The sequence below is a fragment of the Engraulis encrasicolus genome, chromosome 6, assembly GCF_034702125.1.
Source record: "Engraulis encrasicolus isolate BLACKSEA-1 chromosome 6, IST_EnEncr_1.0, whole genome shotgun sequence".
NCBI lineage: Eukaryota > Metazoa > Chordata > Actinopteri > Clupeiformes > Engraulidae > Engraulis > Engraulis encrasicolus.
Genome location: NC_085862.1, coordinates 50679502 through 50696313, shown reverse-complemented (window position 1 = coordinate 50696313; position 16812 = coordinate 50679502). Strand labels below are relative to the sequence as shown.

The 16812-nt window shown below is 44.6% G+C and overlaps 1 protein-coding gene across 1 annotated transcript in view; it reads right to left on the bottom strand.

The window, feature by feature from the left end:
• Positions 1 to 16659, bottom strand: part of ell (elongation factor RNA polymerase II) — a 49786-nt gene extending 33127 nt beyond the window's left edge. The window contains exon 1 of the mRNA XM_063201890.1: positions 16315 to 16659. Within this exon, the coding sequence (XP_063057960.1) occupies positions 16315 to 16449 (135 nt within the window). The 5' untranslated portion in view covers positions 16450 to 16659. The remainder of the gene's footprint in view (positions 1 to 16314) is intronic.
• Positions 16660 to 16812: the final 153 nt, after the last annotated feature.

The window sequence follows — 16812 nt, the reverse complement described above, 5'->3', positions numbered from 1 at the left end:
ACATGCTTCCAAATCACATGGCTAATTATCTCATTTAAAAACTTGTATCAGCTGCGAAGTTGGCTGTTCTTTAAAATGCCAGCGCATACAGCTCCAGGCCTTTTTATTAGAATACCATGAAAAAGTTGATTTATTTCCATAATTCCATCAATAATGTTAAACTGTCATGGATTGTAGATTCATGGCCCAGTTTTTTAACTATTCCAATCATTTTTTCTTTTCTTTTTATAAACGTTGGCCTTCCAGCTCCAAAAACCCATGAATTGGGGAATTCGCATTATTAGAATATTGTTATAAAAGCACATTTTTCTTCATCAAAATTCGGGTCACATTAAATCAGTTGAAATTTGGTACTTTCTACATAACTTGCAATGGTCAATACTTGGTTAGGACATTCTCTGTCTTCATAATGGCCATGATGCGTTTAACATTGAAGTCAATGGCAAAAACAGTGCATGGGAGTTATGGAAGCCCATATATCCTTGATGCTTTGCTGTCAGCTGTTCCTGTTTGTTGACCTGGTACCCCACACTTCACTCTTCAATATACCCTATAGATTTCCATGCCACGTTTTGGCGCTAACTCACCAGTTTAATTCTAAATTACCAGAAATGAAACCCCATTGAAAATGAATGGGGTTTAATTTCTGTTGAGTTAGAATTAAACTGGTGAGTTAACACCAAAACGTGGCATGGAAATCTTCGGGTATATTGAAGAGGGAAGTGTGGGGCACCAGGTCAACAAACAAGAACAGCTGACAGCAAAGCATCAGGGATATCTGGGCTTCCATAACTCCCATGCACTGTTTTTGCCATTGACTTCAATGTTAAACGCATCATGGCCATTATGAAGACAGAGAATGTCCTAACCAAGTATTGACCATTGCATGTTATGTAGAAAGTACCAAATTTCAAATGATTTAATGTGACCCGAATTTTGATGAAGAAAAATGTGATTTTATAACAATATTCTAATAATGCGAATTCCCCAATTCATGGGTTTTTGGAGCTGGAAGGCCAAAGTATATAAAAAGAAAAAAAAAAATGATTGGAATAGTTAAAAAACTGGGCCATGAATCTACAATCCATGACAGTTTAACATTATTGATGGAATTATGGAAATAAATCAACTTTTTCATGGTATTCTAATAAAAAGGCCTGGAGCTGTATGCTGTTCCTCACGACACATTTTCTGTTGTAATTAATAAAGACATAAATGGCATCTGTTAGACGTTTTGTTATTGTTTGAAGACAGGCCAGAATTTTACTGAAGCCTCTTTCTGTTTTAGCACAGTGCCTTGGTCAGGCGCGATGTACTGTAGCCGTGTTGGTGTGGGAGTTGGTACATGGCCATCGATGTCTCGTGGCTGGCAGAGGCGCCAGTGTTGTCTGCAGGGATCCCATTGAGACCCCACACAGGTGGCCAAATCCTCTTGTCTGACACTACATACCGGTCACTGTGTGTGATAAACAGAGGTGGCTGACCTCACATCTGCGCCACAGCTGTTACAGCAGGAACAATGGCAGTGAAAGAGAGGCTGTGTCTTGAGGCTCCAGCCTTGACACAGCCCAGAGAAAAGCAAAAGGTAGCAAACGAGGAGAACAGATCTATAAACATTACGTGCCATGGCTGAATAAAGGCTCGTAAACAAACACTGAATAAAAGTACAAATTGACTCATTTCTCAACTGCGCTCCTGCACCACATTTCTCGAAAACAAACAGTTAGCAACTTAGTAGCTTGCCAATGGGAAATTGCACTGCAACGAAGTAAGTTGCTAACTTAGAAACGACACATAAGAAACGCACCCCTGCTCAGGGGTGCATTTCTGGAAAGCATAGTTGCTAACTATGTTAGCTACTTTGATGGTTGCAATGCAATGTCCCATTGGCAATTAACAAAGTTGCTAAATGCTAACAACTACGCTTCCCAGAAATGCACCCATCCTTCTTCTGAAGCACAACAAACACAACGGGACGAGGAGGGAGGGAATACTAAAAACCGCAGCTGAGACCATGGCTGTGTTATTTTGAGAAATATATTCCACATCCTGTTCCCAAGTAGACAAGGGTCGAGCAATGTATTCATCCGTGTCATCATGAGTCATGACCCTGGGCAAACAAATACTGAATATATATATAATTTGAATCAGCAATTATGCCTGTTCGGTCGGCAAAAGGCCAACAGGTAAAAAAAACAAAAACAAAAACAGAAGCTTTTAAAATAATGTTACTGCTTTAGAAAGATAATAGGGCTGTGTGTGAGAGGTTAAAGATAGAATGGGGACAGTGAAATATAAAATAAGCTGTGCTTACACTATGTCGGCTAACACAAGGAATACTGAAAGCCCTTTGGGTCATCTTGCATTGCTTTTAAAACATGCTAGATGAAGACTGTCTTGACTTTTGGCCGCATAATTCATCAAGAGCTCATCAACACTACTACCATTTCATGGTACAAATAGCTAAACAGACAATTAATCTAAAAATATTTGGCATGTCAAGCCCAACGCAATACTTCACTTCAGCAATAATAACATCCCTGTCTGAAGAATTATGAGCCAAGCCTAGTTCATGTTTAAAAACTGAAGATATGCACTTTTCAGACATGTGGGTTACATGCTGTGCTAACTGACAAACTGACCATTAGAATTATCGACTCACTGTAATGACTTCTGCTGATTTTATATTGCGGCCCGGCTGGCCAGCCGTGGCCTCAGTGCTAACGCAGGAATGATGTGGGTGAAAGGCTCGAGAAAATGTCAGCGTCAAACCACCTCCTAAACACAGGTTGTGTCGTGTAATTGCACTCCACTGCAGACTTGAGAGCTACAACCTCTCCTCAGGGCAATGGCAGACAGTGACAGCAGTTGTGACTGTACTGACTTGAGAGTGACTGAGAGAACACAGAATAAATACATGGAGGGGGAGACAGAGGTGAGGTTAAGCACAATAGAAGCCTTCACAGATGTAGGTACAGTTAAGGGTAACTTTAGTTTTTCGGATTTGGATTCTCTGTTGCCAGTGAAGTATTTTCAGTTTTCTTTATTTTGTGTGTTGCCAACGAGCATGTTTATTCGCGGTTACGTTTATGAATTAAAAAGCAGTATTTGTTAAATCTACTTTCGACTCCGGAAACTGTATTTCCATATTCTCTCCTGACCTCCACTGAGTGGTATCCAGACAAAATGAAGAGCGGACAACTTTTTCAAACTGTCCTTGATCATCTACTCCCGTCCATCCCAATATCTCATCTTTCATCGAATCTTTACAAATGATGAGTGGGAAAGCTCTCACACTCTCTCCATTTGGGTCCAGAAAACAGTATCTAAAATAAATCCGCACAAAGTGACACAACGTAGCGTACATGTCAATGTAAACGAAGAGTGAGGAAACTCTCGGTTCATCCCCCTCTGCAGGTCCAGAGAACTGGGCTGGGCTGGGCTGGGCTGGGCTGGGTCGGGCCGGTCAGTGGGAGCCCTCTCTGGCACCAGCCTGCTACGCAGAAGCCAGTCCAGCTGGCACCATGAGGCCAGGCAGCTCCACTCTACACCGCAGCAACAGCAATATGCCCCACTCATAAATACGCCACTCTTCACAAGCACTCTGCAACTGTTCAATTGTGGTGTACAGATTAGATTTGTAGTATTACAGTTTTAAGTATGTGTCAAATGAACACCGAGCAAGAGTCTGGCAGAGGAGAAATAAAATAAGGTGGAAATCTTTGATGGCTTTTCTCACTAATGACTAGGCCCATTTGTGCGCACTTCTTCACATTAGTTTATCCTATTGCAATGAGTGATCACTCATAATGGGCATTGTTCACATTACACTGCAAAGCCAAGAAAGCCCCGCTGGAACACAGGCCAGGAGGAGATGTGAAGCTTTATATGGATGACTTCCGCTGTTAGTCACCCTCTAACAGAAAAGAAAAGGAGGGCTGCATTCTGACTTTGCAAATGGCTAGTTGACACCTCTACAGCTCTCACTAATGGAGGCCCTAGCCAGGCTCCCAATCGTGCGAAGCAGAGAATCGAATTTAGCCCCCCATTCTACGGTCACACCCCTCACTTGCCCTCTCTCTCTCTCTCTCTCTCGCTCGCTCTCTCATTCTCTCTCCCCCTGCCCTCCCTCTAGCCCTCCCCTCTCTCTCGGCCCACACAGTGTAATACTCAGCCTGTTCATTTGAATGGCGTGCTGACAAGTCACTATTCTCTGGGACAGCAGCCTAGAAAGTTCCACAGGGCGGCTAACCTAAAGGGGAGAGAGAAGAGTGGGGCTTCCAGCTGCCACTTATACACGGTGAGCTGCCCATGGGGCAGAAAGCAAGGAAATCATTCCTGAAAGGCTGAAATTACCCAAACGTTTTAAAAGTTATTATGGCGGTCTATGAGTGAAATGTTGAATGCAGTCACCTGTATCACGCCTGCTTTCGGGCACCATGCCGGGGTACTGTCAGCACTGGGCACTGAATGTTCACTATACTCCGACACTGAGGTGTTCATTTGCCTGTCAGTCTGTGTCTGTCTGTCTGACTGACTGGCTAGCGTAATAAAATAAACACCAAAGCAAAAATGAGATTAGGAAAGCCTACAAGCCAGAGCTCTAGCACTGGAAAGAACAGCAGAAAGGAACTTGCGATGAATTCACAAACAGTAGCACACTGGAGACCTCTGTGCAGAATGTATTTTATGCATGCTTATTTAGAAGCTGGGAGCAATTTTAGGCAAACAATGCTCATGTAAGCTTACAATACTGGGGATGTGTGGGTAAGGGGGGCTAATTTCACATGAGAACTCAATGCAATATTCATTTTATGTACAATGGAATAGCAGCACAACAGCTGTGGGCAATAGGCCTTGGCCGCCTACGCTGATATCATCCATTTCCTGCCCTTGATATTTTTTATTAATGTGCAAAATACATACTACACAAAGCAACCCATTGTCCCTTACTCTGCCTAGACTTGTCTGCTGCCCACTTCTGCTTTTAACTAGACGAGATCTGCACTCACTGTGGTGGCACTGCTCTAGAATTTTGCAAAACTCAGATCATGTCTTAGATGTGTGTGTGTGAAGAATGCTGAAGAAACCCCCGAGTCATGTACAAGAAGTAGATGAAGATGACAAGAACGATGCACTGCAAACTGCCTAAAAAAGGTAGTTGTTGGCCTCGAAATCCAAAAACAGCTAGTATGAAATCTTGGTGCATTGCTCTAGCCTATGTCCTTCAAAAACTCAGCCATCAGCTCACAGGAATTACTAACTGCAAAGTGCAAACATGTTTCAAAAGCTGTCCAAACAGCAAATGCAAGTTGGCATCAGATGGGTGATTGCTAGGCTGATGCATCAGCCGCTTTCTTTCACTTGGTGAAAGCTATCTGATATCGCAGCATTAGGACTCATTCACAACATGTTAGTTGTGTACTTGTTTGATCTAACCAATTGGCACTGTTTGTGACTTATTGGTTGGTCCCTTACCTCCTGGTCCCTGCAAATGTTTCCCCCCCCAATAATTGTGCTATCTGACCAAGTTGCTGTAGTGACATGATATTGGCCAGACACTAGGTGAAGGCTCCAGCCTAGTTTGTTGGCCTCAACCACATGATTACTACCAACTGATCTGATGCACGACAAAGTCATTGCAAGAACTCCGAACGACAGCAATCAGGGAAAACAAACAAGAGTAAGCTTAGGCCTGGGTTTTATCAGCCCACATGAGGCTGCAAGCGCACAACCATTTCTATGGTAAGAGTTTCATTGTTGGACTTAGGCTTACACCACACCAAGACCGACGTAACTGACTGGGGAAGGACTGTAAGTGTTGGCAAGCAATACATTTCCAAACAACGATAGTTGCCAACCTTCAACTGCCATCTCACAACCATTCCATAGCTGTAGGCTACTTAACAAGACAACCACAGCAGCAAGGTCAGTCCAATGCTGCTTTAGTTTTGAAGTCAAAAGCAAAGGAACCGAGATCAGTCCACTTCCCTATTCTTGACTTGTACCCAAAGCCAATGTATCAATGTCAATGTGGCTTTTTTCTTTTGGTTGCTTGTTTACCATGTAAAGCTAATATGGCAAGTGCAGCCCCTCAGTTGTCACACAAATTATCATTTGCCCTCAGTTTCCCCCATGTCCCCCCATGGATTCCCAATGGCTGTTTGCAAATGTTGCTGGAACTTGAGTAGCTCTCCGCAGACACCCGATCACAGTGTGGTACTAGACTAGCAGGATGCATTTCACTAAATCCGTCCAAGCTGAGCAAACACACTTGTAAAAGGTACAGGCCCTGAAGAAAATGTGGATAGACATCAGACAACACTTCAGCAATTGAAATTATGCTAAGGTCCTACATGATCGTATCAGGCATGACATTTGAAAGTGTTGTGGTGCATCTCTCTTTCACGTGGTATGTATCTAGAGGACTTCAACTCAGGTCAGGCTGAGGGGCAGAGCAACATGAGACCTGGGCCTTCTTCAGGGGCTAGCAGACTCCTTCTGAGTGAAGCAGCCGCTACTTGAGCTTGGGGGAGGGGAGTAGGTGGTGTGGCAGATAATATATCTACCCATTTGACCCATGCGAGTAGAAGGCTGGGGCAGTGTGTGTTGGTGTGAGAGGGCGTGTGTGTTCGCGTGCGTGTTACCGGCGGGATGGGACGGGCGGTCTGGGTGTCCCTCCCTGTGATAGCCCCCTGGACCTGGCACCCAGGCTCAATTCCGCCCCCTGGTCTCCCTACCCTCCCTCCACCCGCCCCCTACCTGCTGACTCAGCATTCCTTAAATATCCCCTGGGACACCGGCTGACCTAAACATGGAGCCCTGGCCCAACACATAGCTGACGCTTCAGCAGAGAAGAGGTGCAGGCACATTGGGATGGGAAGGGGGCAGGAGAAGACAGGACAGGGCGGGACTGGAGAGGGCAAGAGGGTCCTCCTTGGGCCCAACTGCAAGTTATTTGGGGGCCTAACACAAGGGGAACTAGCAGTGCACACCACAAAACACAATTCGCTTGCCATGTATGAGGCACTAACATTAATCAATTTAACAACTTAACATTCATACGAGTGGCCCAACCCCCCCACCCCATGGAGCAAGCGCCTGCACTACCTTGGACATTTTAAGGGATTGCCCAACACAGGACAATAAACTCACTACACCCCACCTCAGCTACCTCACCTATCTTACCCCTGGGATAGCAGCTGTGAACTACGTAACTTTTGCATTTTTATTCCTACTGGACTATCTCAACCACAGGAAAAGCTACTGTGAACTGCCTTAATTTTTTTTTTTAAACTGAGGGACTTCTACAATGCACAATAATTAGAACTACTTTGGCTCTTTTATGTGTACTGAACACGTTTATCTCGACTTTTTGTGTATACGTATGCAACATGATGCCCGACAAGGACCTTGTGTGTGTGTGTGTTTGGGGGGGGTGTGAGAGAGAGAGAGAGAGAGAGAGAGAGAGAGAATGTGTGTATGTGAGAGAGAGAGAGCGAGCGAGCGTGTGTGGCGATATACTTTTACTGTAATGTGCATTTATGTGTATAAGTTCTTTATGTATGTTTGGATTTGTGTATTTATGTTAGCTGACAGACAGCTTAATTTCCTTCGGGATTAATAAAAGTACTCTACTCTACTAGTTAATGTGGGTTTAAGGAAATAGTAAACTTAGGCAGTTTTTTGCCAAACCTCTCAACGGGTTTAAATTGAACTCTTTTGGGATGGCTAGCAGGTTTGAAAGGGTAGTGTGCCTCCAACACACTGTTTTCCTGTGAGCTGATAATTCCTCTAACCTGTAGGGCAACTGACTAATACTTGAACAATACTTGTTGGTATTGCTTTAACATGTACACCACAGACTGGCCAAAACGTGTTTTCAAAGCCTGAGGAGTCATCCAAGGCACTTGCTCCCTCTTCCCCACACCCCTTAATGAGTCACCTGCTACAGGCTTCCTGACTTCCTGCGCAGAGTTCACCACTTCTCCATCCATCACTGTATCAGTGAGCCACAGGCTAGGCTGGATGACGTTATAGTCATGATTGCCTAGTCATTACTCAACATTCCCCCTCTGGACATTACATAGATGACTGAGGCTGTGACCTTACCACTCATCCCCACAGCATGTTCAGCTGCTCATCACTGGATGCAAATGTTAAGCTACGCCCACCATGCCCACACTTCTCTTCAAACTTTCCGCTGACACGCTTCGCTTTCTTTTTGTACTGATGGAGGTTCTGTGCAGTTCACAGGCTGACGGACCTGCAGGACCTCAACCCGAATGGGCAGCAGATACAGCACAGCATATCAAAAGAAGGGAAGAGGAAGGGGGGGGAGGGGGGACTTGGTGTTGGTGGTGGTGAGAGGACTGAAGTAGGCAAGACATGCTGAGCCAACAGACGTGAGGGATCAAACTGGATGAAGGACAGCTACAAGAAGGGATGAGACTTCCAGGAACGAACCTCGTTTAAGTAACGGCTCTGAGGATCACAGCTTCATGCCGAAAAGTAAGATTGCAAGGCTCAAAACATACCATCATGACAAGACACCATGTGTCCTCACACACCAGAGCATGTGTGAATGTGACTGTGAGGCTCAGGCAGCTGACATGTCACCAACATGCGGCTGAATGAGAGCATCCACGGGCTCAGAGTTCCTACAAGTGAACGCATACTACATGCATGTGGGTCTGACCAAGGGTTTGCCAAACATATTGTTCTCCTTACCACCCCCCACCCCCCCAAACAAAACAAAAATAACCCCAAAAAAACAGGAGTGTAACAAAAAACAGGAGTGATTCTTAACATTTCTGTAGGCATAGATGGATGCATGTGCATCTGTGCTCATGAACGTATTTGGGGACCCAGGGGACACTAGATTCACCACATCAACGTGAATTGTACAGTAAAGGTGACCGGGGCTTCAACAAAGAGTGTACTTGACAGCATAGATCATTCCTTACCATTTCATTAGAGCCAGTGTATCTGTATGTGTGTGTGTGTGTGTGTGGATGTGTGTGTTACTCTGTCAAACCAGGGACCAGCAGGCAATTTACACTGGCTTTCAGGAGTGGGGAGGCAGGCAGAGAGAGTCGTTTGGCAGGCGCAGGCTCTCGCTACAGATTGTGAGAAGCGTATTGTAAAAACTCACACAGCTTGCACAAGACCCAAGAATAACCCCAAGCATTACCTCACTCACGCACAGCACACCAGCAGGGAGGGCCCTGGGGCCTGGGCCAGGCCTTTCTGCTCACGTCTAGTTAAATGGCTGCGGCCACAGGTTTTGACAGAGGCACTCTACATCATGCCCATCCATCATACTTCATTTTCTAATTAAGTAAAGGGACACTTCACACATGGTAAGCTTATCAATTATTTTTAATCACACACGTCAAATCAGGGATTACCAAGGCTGCTCCTGAGAGAAGCTAGATTGGTCTATGTTTTTTGTTTTCAGACTGATTTGACAATATTTGTTTGATTCCAGTGATGACATATTGATATTCCTGAACCTTCAAAAGGCGATAACGGCATGGCATGCCTTTGACATCCACAGGATTTCTATCAGAGGTACGCTCCCTATTCTGGGTTTAACCTCCTTACCAGTGATGAAAATCCATCCATTTATTTTTTTTATTTACTTACTTACTTGTTTATTGATTGATTGATTGATTGGCTTTTCCACCTTCATTTATCAGACAGGACAGCGAGAGAGACAAGAAATGAGTGGGGATAGAGGGGAAGAATTGGGAAACGACCTCGGGCCGGAATGGAGCCCAGGTCCCCACAGTCATGGTGTGGCGCACTAGCCTACAGAGCCATGTCGCCCCTGATTACAGTGCGTCTAATAACTTTCCGATTCTGAGCCAAACAATTTAATGAACAATCCGAATCAGAGTCAGGTATTGGGAGGTATTAGGTATTAGGAGGGCCTTATCTAGATACGTTAACACCAACTGTGGTTACCCATTTGACTGATTAGACTTTGCTGCCCTCTGAATGGCTTTTCCCTGCCCTGTGTGCCGTCTGGACAGCGGTAGCAGTAGACATTAGACTGAGCGTCCTCTTCAACGAAATCAAATCAGCTGAGAGTTCATTAGATATCGTCATACTACAGCCGGGTCTGGTCCTCAGCATTACTAATACTGCTGCTGCTGTTGTACAGTTCACTAGATCTGTTCAAAACGGGTGGTTTTTGTTTTATTAGTCATATTGAGGCAGTAGTCACTGTAACACACACTGACAGAATAGTCTGAAATAGCAGCCATGCTGTCTGGATGAGCATAAACTGGCTGAAACACAAGATGAGAGATTTAAAAGAAAACAAAAAGCACAGCGGTTATGCGAGTGAAAATTTGCTTCTTTTCTGGCATGGTTTTGATAGACAACTCTCATTTTTTCAACAGCAAGCTCTTTGTGTAATTATGTTTACGTTACAGTTAGCCTACTATTGTTGTTGTGGCTTGGAAATTGCACCCAAACAACTAAGGAGCATTCAAACACTTTAATCACGTAACCATGAAGTTATCCATTCAGTGCAAACATGCATGCACTGCCTGCACACCGTTTAAGCTCTATGCAGTTGGGGTGTTTTGTTGCATGTTCTGGATTTTGACAAAATGTCCTCAGGGGACTCCCATTGCATACACACAGAATAATGAAGGAATAGCTGAAACAACAGGTGTTCTGTTCTGAACTCCTCAACACACCCTCATCAGCGGTGTCTTAGCTCACACACCCTCATGAACAGTTCACGACTCACCTTTTTGCTATTCCTTCAATAGGAAACTGTACAGTAGGGCATGCACTTATTATGCTCAGTGAACAAATGCAAACTCTATGGCTTTTTAGTGTCCCCTTTTGCCTCATCTGGCCATTACATTGAACCAGATATCCCACATCATCATGGGGGAACCGTGGCCTAACGGTTAAGAAGATGGGCTTTTAGATCAGACATCAGATGGTTGAAGCTTCGAATACCACTCCTCCACTCCATACTGCACTCTATGGCTAAGGCACCATGAGTAAGGCACCTAACCCCACGTTGCTCCGGGGACTGCAACCAATACCCTGTAAATTACTCTAAGTTGCTTTAGATAATAATGTAATGTAACTACTAGACTGTGTAGACTGTGCCTGGTACAGGGTAAAGTGCACACAGTATTCATCATACTATGTGTGTACAGATATCAACATTGTTCCTCTTTATGTTTGCCTCATTTACCTCATGTGACAGTGTTACACTAAACCCTGACAGCGAGCTTCTACCATGCTCTGTATCAGCGCAGCCAGCTCCGTTTCAAGAGGGCCACAGGGCTCCAGACTAACTTTTTGCACTGGTTGCGCTGGTGCGCCTAAACATTTTTTTTAGGTGCACCAGCACAAAATTTAGGTGCACCCAAATGTTTTCACCACCCCATACACACACGCACCTCAGCTTTAAAAAATAATAATTAAAAATAATAACAATAGCAATAATAATAGCAAGAATAATAATAATAGGCCTAATAATAATAATAATAATAATAATAATTATTATTATTATTATTATTATATTATTGCTGCTATATTTTAAAAGACCTGGAGCCTTTCATGTGCTATAGGCTAGTCCAAATGTGCTCCTTATAAAAGACATGACAGTAGGCTACCTAACTAACACATCTTGGCTACAAGTAGTTTGGCTGGTTGAAAAGACCAAATTAGTAGCCTTTTAGTGAGTATGTGTTTGACTAGTAAGATCAACATAGCCTACCAGCCTTTTCTGCAATAAGGCAATGCACACGGCACAAGCACAGATTTACAATATGAAGATAGATAGATGGATAGATGGATGTATAGATTTTTTTTTAACAAACCCTGCTAAAACTGTCATGATTTTTAAAATCCTTAGACACAAATAGCATAGCCTATGTTTACAGTGGAATCTGAGGTGAGTTGGGTTTTGTCTATTTCCCCATTTTTGAGCGCTCTCCCTCTGCATAGGCCTAATGATTGTGGTATCTTAGCAAGCGCTACGAACAGACACGACAGCACTAGTGCGCTCGCTCGCTCACTCTCTCTCTCCCTCTCTCTCGTGCTGTCTCGAGGTGCATGAACGATGCCTTGCCGACTGATAGGCAGTATGTAGCCTGCCCTAGTCGCTATCAAAAAACTCACAGAAGTCCCGACAGACTAGCGCGTCACCTGTTGTTTGGCCAGCTCTGCATGCGGCTGAAACGGGCAATTATCCGCACCCGTCTGCGTGTTTGTGTGACAATGTTTAATATCCTCAAGCCATTTAGTTTTTCCCCGTGATTGTGACTCTCTCGTGTTTAAAATATCCTCAAGTCATTTTGCTGTTTTTACCGTGATTGTAACTCTCTCGTCCGTTGCAAAACTCGCCTGGTTGAAAACACAAAACTCGCTGGCACATGTGAACTCGGATAGTTGAGCGAAGTCGAACATTCTATTCTGAAACGTCGGGCTGCCTGTGAACGAGGAAGGGGGAGAAAGCTACCGGTAGTTCAGCGGAGTTGAAGGAATGGCCGCATCGACACGTTTTATTGTGTGATGATGGACCACTACTGTAGAATGACTATTAATTTTATGTCCATTAAAACGGTTGTTTGATAATTGATTTTGTTCTACTGATGGCTGGTCGCACCGGTGCGCCTAAAAATATTTTTTAGGCGCACCATTGAAAAAAATGGGCGCATATGCGACCAAATTGGTCGCACTCTGGAGCCCTGGGGCCACAGGGTGACTGGTGGCTCATGCATTTTTAAAGGCAAAGGCCACTGGTCTTTAAGGCACCAGTAAAAAACAGAGTTGTCTGAACTTTGTTTCAGAAGGCAGCTTGGGCAGACAGAGGCAACTCATAAAAAAGAGGCTCCTTCCCTGTCATAAAGGGTGTTTACCCAGCCACCTCTCGATGTGGCACTGGGCCCAGCCCCAGGCTTCTGCTGCCTTGTGAATTCTCTCTCTGCCTCCTCTCTTCTTTCCTCTCCTCTCTCCTGCTCCTGTGCCTACTCTCTTTGCTGCTGGCTATGCACAGCGTTCCCATTTCGATCTCCCCCCCCCCTCCCTCTTCTCAACAGAATGGAGCTCAGTGTTGTCCAGCTAGCCCACAGGCAGGCAGGCAGGCAGGCAGGCAGGCAGCCTGGCTTTAGGCTGAGAGGCTTTTCCACAGCCAGTCAGGGAGACGCCTAATAGGGATGCCCTTTGACCCTAATAGCTGTCTATGGGCCTGGCCCGCAGGGTTACGCTGCTACACTGACTGCCAAGCAAGCAAGACTCACTGCTGCCTGTTAGGGACGAATGGTGCACAAATATGACTTTTTTCGGCACTGAACAGGCTGTAGCGTTACAAAATAGAGGATGAACACCAGTGAAACCTGGTAAGTCCTGGTAACCAGACAGGAAGAGTGGGTCAGACTAATTATGGGCTGCTGGGTGGTTGTGCAGTCCAGGCCAGTAACATTGAGGTACTCATAACACACCTTTTGCTCTGTGCTACGATACAGTATGCTGTGTTGTGGTGCACGCCTAAAAGAATGTCTGAACATACAGGCTGGTGTCCAGCTAACCACAACACACCCATTTGATGTTGTGCTGTTGTGAGCCAAATAGGATACCTGTACAGGCTAGTTTTCGGGTAACCACACCTGTTTGATGTTGTGTTGTGAGTGAGTCTACTAGGATGATTGTACAGTCCAAACATTCATCATAACAACCTCCCTGTAACCCCCTGTTCTGTGTGGTGTTGTGTGGTCTTGGGCCAGCCAGCTTTAGCATTTCGGTGCACTGTGCTGCTCTGCGCTGAAGCGTGTTCAATTGAGCACCCTCCAGCCGGGCCCGTTTCCGCTGACTCTCTGGGCAGCACGGGGCCCGGGCCAACTTCTCGTGCACAAATTCCACAGCTCATGTGACGTCTGCTTTGCTACCATCCCTTAGTTAAATTCATCAACGCTGTCAGTCGGCTGCACACAAACTTGTAGTGCCTCGAGTGATGACACTGTTGCTGTTACTTCAACATCTTGGTATTTTGAGGGTCTATTGGAAAAGGGCAGACGAGCCTTCATGTTTTAAAAGCCATTAGATGCAGGTGGCAAGCCGAATTACCTTTCTGATTTGCTGGGGGCAGCTGAGCTGCCACGGGCTATTCTAAAACTGTTCCCTGTGCAAAGAACACCCCACCCCCACACACTCTCACCCTCACAGGAGTGGGGTATGCCAAAAGCCCAAACTATGACAAAATGCACTCTCTCCCCAGCATTAAAACACCTTTCATACTCGACTCTCACATACTCATACTGCAAGTTATTTTTTGACATTATGACAAAGTCCCAGCCCCCACAGAGTCATTGATCTTACATATCAATTGCATCACACAAAACAGGGAAAACAGGGAGGTATACTAAGAAGATAGTAAAGTGATAAACCAAGCCTGGTTAACCAACAAGGAGGGGGGTTAACCTGTTCATAGATACAACCACAGGCATCAGATTATTTACCTCTACCACAAGGTTAACTTAACCTGGTTTACTACTACAACAGCTGATTAGTGGCCCCAGAACAAGACTTTGGCTGTTTTCACAATAGCAACAACCAGCAACACAGGTGAAGGGACGACATTGCTGTTTATAGCCTGCGTATAAGCATATGTTCGCACTGCAAGTTGAAATCATATAGCCAGCATACCCATACAGTTTAATGTAACATAATAACCGAATACTCTTATTACACTGACCAGCCGCATATCCCCATTTTAGTATAGCCACCTTGCTAGCTAGTGTGCGAATCCACTACCCATTTATGGCCATGATTTCCAGCTGAAGTAGCTAAGTCACTGTGTGATAGCCAGCTGTTACACAACACTTTGATAACTTCGATACGAACCACCACCGCCTATATTTCGGCATTCCTTCGTGGACAAATTAGGACACCACTAGAACGATGACATATTTTTCAGTAAGACCCGCGTGAGGTATTCAATGTAAAAGCAGGGGCTGCTTCATCGTGTAGGTACAGTTTTGGCAAGTGGACAGGCTAACTACAAAGTAACTAGCCTAGTTAGCAAATTACCTCAGAAATAGCCCACATGACACGTTCTGGCTTCTTTGAATGACATATGAATGTCAATCAACCCAGTATTCCTTGATCAGTCAGAGTAGAGATACATCACAAGAAATTGTTGAATTTTAGTGATATGAACGTCACCTGTTACTAACATTTTGAAGCCCAAAACGATGGGTAGTTAGCTTCTAGGTAAAATAGCTGACACAGCTATGTGATTTTAGCAGTCAAGCAGGAGCAAGCTAGGCGTATTTAATTTACTTGAAGCTAACTTGTACGCTACTCAACAATCCGTTCCAAGGGAAAGTCTCATGTCAATCTACCTAATGCAGCACATCACCCATTAGCCACCTACTGCTAGCCACTGCAGAATCTGTCGCTGAATCGCTGCAATTGTACGATTTGCATAATTGTGTTGGCAAAGCGCACAAGTTGGTATTCTGTGATAGGGGTATAATGACAATGAACCTAAATAATTGTCTTCGTGAAGGATGTCCAGGTGAAGTCAGATGTGAAGCATTGTAAACAGTAGACTACTTCTGATGTTGAAGTTAGCCAGCATAGCTAGGTCAAACTAACAAATGTTAGATGACAAGTTTTGCATATCACTAACTACACAATCTGTCAGTTTGAGTGGTAGTGATTGGATTCATGTACTGCAGACTTCTTGACCACATTCTCTAATTATCACAAGTTAATTGAACAACGACGCATTGCTAATGTAAACCTCATTTTCCAACAATCCAAAGCAAATCAACCAACGTTAATGTCAAGTGCAAAATGTGTTGTTTCCCTTGAAGTTATGTATCGTTTCCCAGCCTTACAATGACACTTCCCAGTCGTGTTATTTTAGCTACCAGAGATAATTATGGTAGCGTTAATCTTTCTAGTGAACTAGTCAACAAGCCTAGCAGTATATTTGGTAGCTAATATTACCTAGCTACGTGACTGAAGGCATGAAAAGCCCAGACCTAGCCTTCACCAAGCCTTGGGAGTTAAATACAAACTTTGGTGAAGTGTTCGAACGGCTGGTCTAGATTTCCTACATCACCAGACACAGCACTGGTCCGTGGCTTTTGAAGTCGGAACCGTGCCAGTCTGTTTAAATCTCCATGGCATGGCAGACAGCTGGTATGAACGTTATCAGAACTCCAAGCTGGGTTTCTCAGGGCTAGCTTGGAAAGCGTACCGCAGTTGGGCAGGCGGCGACAACTACCTCAGCATGTAACACAAAATGTACACGACTTGTGACCATACCTTACTGTTCTGATATTCTTCAAAAGCTCTCAAGGCGCTGTCAGTGAGTTTGACGTGAAAGACGGAGATATTGCTGCCATTGCTCACTCTTCCACAGGACAGCCCGTAACACTGCTCCTCCTTCAACGCCGCCATCTTGCTAGCATTTCCACCACGCTCACGTACCCTATCGTAAACGCATGAAAAAACTCACTTGGATTCCAATGAATATTCATAATACGTAGCTGTGCCGTGTGCGAGAGGCGTGGCCTCCACTCTTAGTTTCCACTCAGAAAAAAATCCTATAATACCAACCGTGGAGGATTATTCATAACACACATATCCAGCAAAGCTTGCTCCAATTACATGAGGACTAACACATGATAAATAAACAACAAGTCATTACATTATTTATTAATGACACCGGCCAACCATAGCATGATGGGCTGCCTTCCTCACTGGTCATTGGGAATGTACGCACAGAAGGGGAAATGCTTGACACTGTTCTGCGTCAGAAAG